This window comes from Plasmodium fragile (genome assembly GCF_000956335.1).
Source record: "Plasmodium fragile strain nilgiri unplaced genomic scaffold supercont1.125, whole genome shotgun sequence".
Lineage (NCBI taxonomy): Eukaryota > Apicomplexa > Aconoidasida > Haemosporida > Plasmodiidae > Plasmodium > Plasmodium fragile.
In genome coordinates, this window is record NW_012192705.1 from 23,324 (window position 1) to 26,575 (window position 3,252).

General features: G+C 42.0%; 1 protein-coding gene across 1 annotated transcript in view; it reads left to right on the top strand.

Annotated features, from left to right (window-relative positions):
- The window catches only part of AK88_05390 (uncharacterized protein), a gene marked incomplete at both ends in the record, with an annotated part of 4,592 nt that extends 2,803 nt beyond the window's left edge, over positions 1 to 1,789 (top strand). The window contains 3 exons of the mRNA XM_012482992.1: positions 272 to 460; positions 706 to 1,597; positions 1,737 to 1,789. Coding sequence (XP_012338415.1) covers positions 272 to 460; positions 706 to 1,597; positions 1,737 to 1,789 — 1,134 coding nt within the window. The remainder of the gene's footprint in view (positions 1 to 271; positions 461 to 705; positions 1,598 to 1,736) is intronic.
- Positions 1,790 to 3,252: the final 1,463 nt, after the last annotated feature.

The window sequence follows — 3,252 nt, forward strand, 5'->3', positions numbered from 1 at the left end:
TTTGGTTGCTCTTTTTTTCTTTGTTGCTCTTTTTTTGTTTGTTGCTGATTTTTTTTTTTGTTCTTGTCGCTGTTTTGTTTTGTTTTTGTGCTGGTCGCTGTGTTTTTGTTTTTTTTTTTTGTTCTTGTTTCCCTTTTTTCATTTCTGTTTTTCCTTCTTCCAAATCCCACGCTTTGTAGGATGTGTGATTAGATTCAGATAAGGGATAGTTTGTTCATGGGACATGTTTCCGCAGGGATTATATACTGGAAGAAATTTTCCATGCTCTAAGTATCTGAGTAACACACAGGAGAATATTGTGTCCATATTATACTCAAGCCGTTATCTGCGAGATAATGCTTTCATTCGTTTCATTATATTGGTTTATGGTTGTGACAATATGTCGTATGAGACGTTGGGAAAGTTATTAGCAAAATATGTGCTCAAACGGGGAATAGGGGCGGATGGACAGGCATATACGGTAATTTATTGTGAGCGACACATGCCGTGAGCAGGCGCCTACATATATATATAGGTGGTCGAAAGGCAGGGTACGCAGTTTGCAGCATGCATATGTTCACGTTACTTGAACGGGGAATCATATGCCCGATGTGAACATACCATCCGTGGACCACAATGTAGCATAGCGGCGACTGGCGCCAATATCTTGCGTGAATACAAGAAAATGACATATATGTATTCGCTTCCGCATTACTGCAATTGCAGCAAACTTTATGGAAAGATGTAGAAGCGCTACTTGACAAATTTGTGGAATATTTGGAAGATGAGGAAATAGACATCTATGCATCTAATTGTTTGAACGCGGGTTATAGGAGTCTGAGGAAACCTGGAATACTTATGGTACAGAAAGTAGCGGATAGACTAATGTGCACACTTATGTCACGAGCATTATTTTTCATGAACAGGTGGCCGAGGAGCTCCGGGGTTTCGCACGAGACAGAAGATGAGAATGCAGCGTTGAAGGAATATATAAGGTGCGCCATAGTAAATATATTTATGCATATACTAAATGCATCTGTATGCAGAAGTCAAATGGGCATACATTATGCATGGGAGACTGTCACATACTTGCAGGAGACTATGCCTGGATTAATTAAGCAAGGAAAATGGCGGATGGGGGTGTTTACAGACATAAAAATACAGGAATTAGAAATGGGGGAAAATATTAAGGCATGGTTAATACACAACGGAAGAGTAACAGGACAAGTTGGAGGCAACGCAATGAAAAGCACATGTAGGAAAAGGATACACGAACTCGTAGGCGCCACACCGGATGCACATGCCATGCTTGACAACACAGACCTCAGGCCCGAGGAGGAAGAAGCTATACGTGAGTTAGGCCACGAACTGAAGGTCATAGTTGAGCACGTAAAGACAGAAGTAGTGCAATGTGCGCGGGAAAATGGAGTATCCACGCACACTAACGAAGACGCAACCAGTACAGATATCGACGATGACGTCCATGAGGCCACAGCACCCAACTCTGTCGCCGGCGGCACACCAGCACCACCACTCGGCAGCGGACCACAACCTTCGACACCGGACCCGCCGACGCCGGCAAATACAACACCAGAGAAGCCAAATAAAGGACCCGTAGGTAAGACCGAGGGGAGAAAGCACCAATACGGCACGCTCTCTACGTACCGTACGACTGCGCACGGATGGATGCCACCACAACAACGCACGCGGGGTGCAACACTAACGCAGCAGCTACAACGCACACGCGGCGACAACAGCACAGCACAGCGCAGCTCCCTCGTTGAGTCCAGATGTGCGGCCAAGACGGTAGCGACGAGGCACCCGACGACGACACGACGGCGACAACAAATAAAAGTGTAATGCTATTATCCACTCATTGTACCGTACCTTTCCACATTGCACTCCCTCCTTTTGCGTTCCAATGTTTCCATAGTGACCGTAACCAACTGTACTATATTTGCACTACTGGACAAAGGAAACAGAAAAAAAAAGATTACTAGAGACGTATTCCCCTACATGCTGATACATGGTACATTTGAGGCAACTGAGATGCGGCTTGTGCGACAGCATATTAGATCCTTTCGTACACAAGTGCATTATATAGAACACTAGAATAATATACATATATTCTTGTAATTGTGAAAGTTGATACTTGAGGAAGATTAAAAAAAAAAGAGAAAAGAAAACGAAAAGCCCTAAAATCTTAAGCCCCCTAAACCTCTTAACCTGTAAACTCCGAAAATCTGAACCTTGAAAAGTGAACCATCTATGCGAAACCCTAAACATCGCAATATTGAAGCCTTCAATCCTAAACCTCTTAACCTCCGCAACTGTGGTCCTTGAAGCGTGAACCATAAATCCGGAACCCTAAAGGGCGCTATCCTGAAACCTTACAATTCTGAAACTGTGCAAACCTGAACCGCGCAATCATTAAGACTTACGCCCTAAATCCTAAGCCCCCTGAACCCCAAAATACAAAATTGCCCTACACTTATGTTTCATTTTTATGCATATTCCTTACGCTCTTAATTAAATCCATTCACACTTTGTCAAAAAGAAGATAGAGATGCGGGTATACACGCATAAGAAGGTTGTGAAACTATATTTCTGCATTTGTTATTTATCACTACCCGTAATAAAACCTGAGAACGATATAAATAACCACCCCATAAATAAAAAACGGGCACAACACATGTATAATTATTCAAATACGTGACAATAACAACCCCCCCTAAAACACTGATACAGTGTAACTTTGAGCCCACGGCTCTACACCCCAAAAAATTTTTTGTCGCCGTTCTTGTATGTAAAACGAGCTATAATTGATTCTCTGCATATTATTTTCTTCACCCTTATATCTGACTTAAAAACAGTAAAGTGTTCTTTCACATATGGAATTTTGCTCTCGTGCATATGCTCTTTGCTCCCACTACACCGTTAAAACGGCGACCTCATTGATCAGCCCGTGCTGAATTTGTGAACAATGTTGACCCCTTTAGTCAACTTTTACATCGTACAGCATGTTCCAACCATGGGTTCCTCCGTTTTGTTACGTACTTCCTCCTTCCCTTATATTAGGGTGCGCCTGAACTATTAATTCAAATCATATTTATATATTTAGGTAAGAATATTAAGTTGCGTACAACATTGTTTTTACCAGTATTCATCATTAACCGCTGAAAAGAAGTATTACACGCATAATCTGTACACCTAGATGTGGAAGAGAAAACAATTCTATAACTCATACATATAAACAATATATCGCCACTTCTA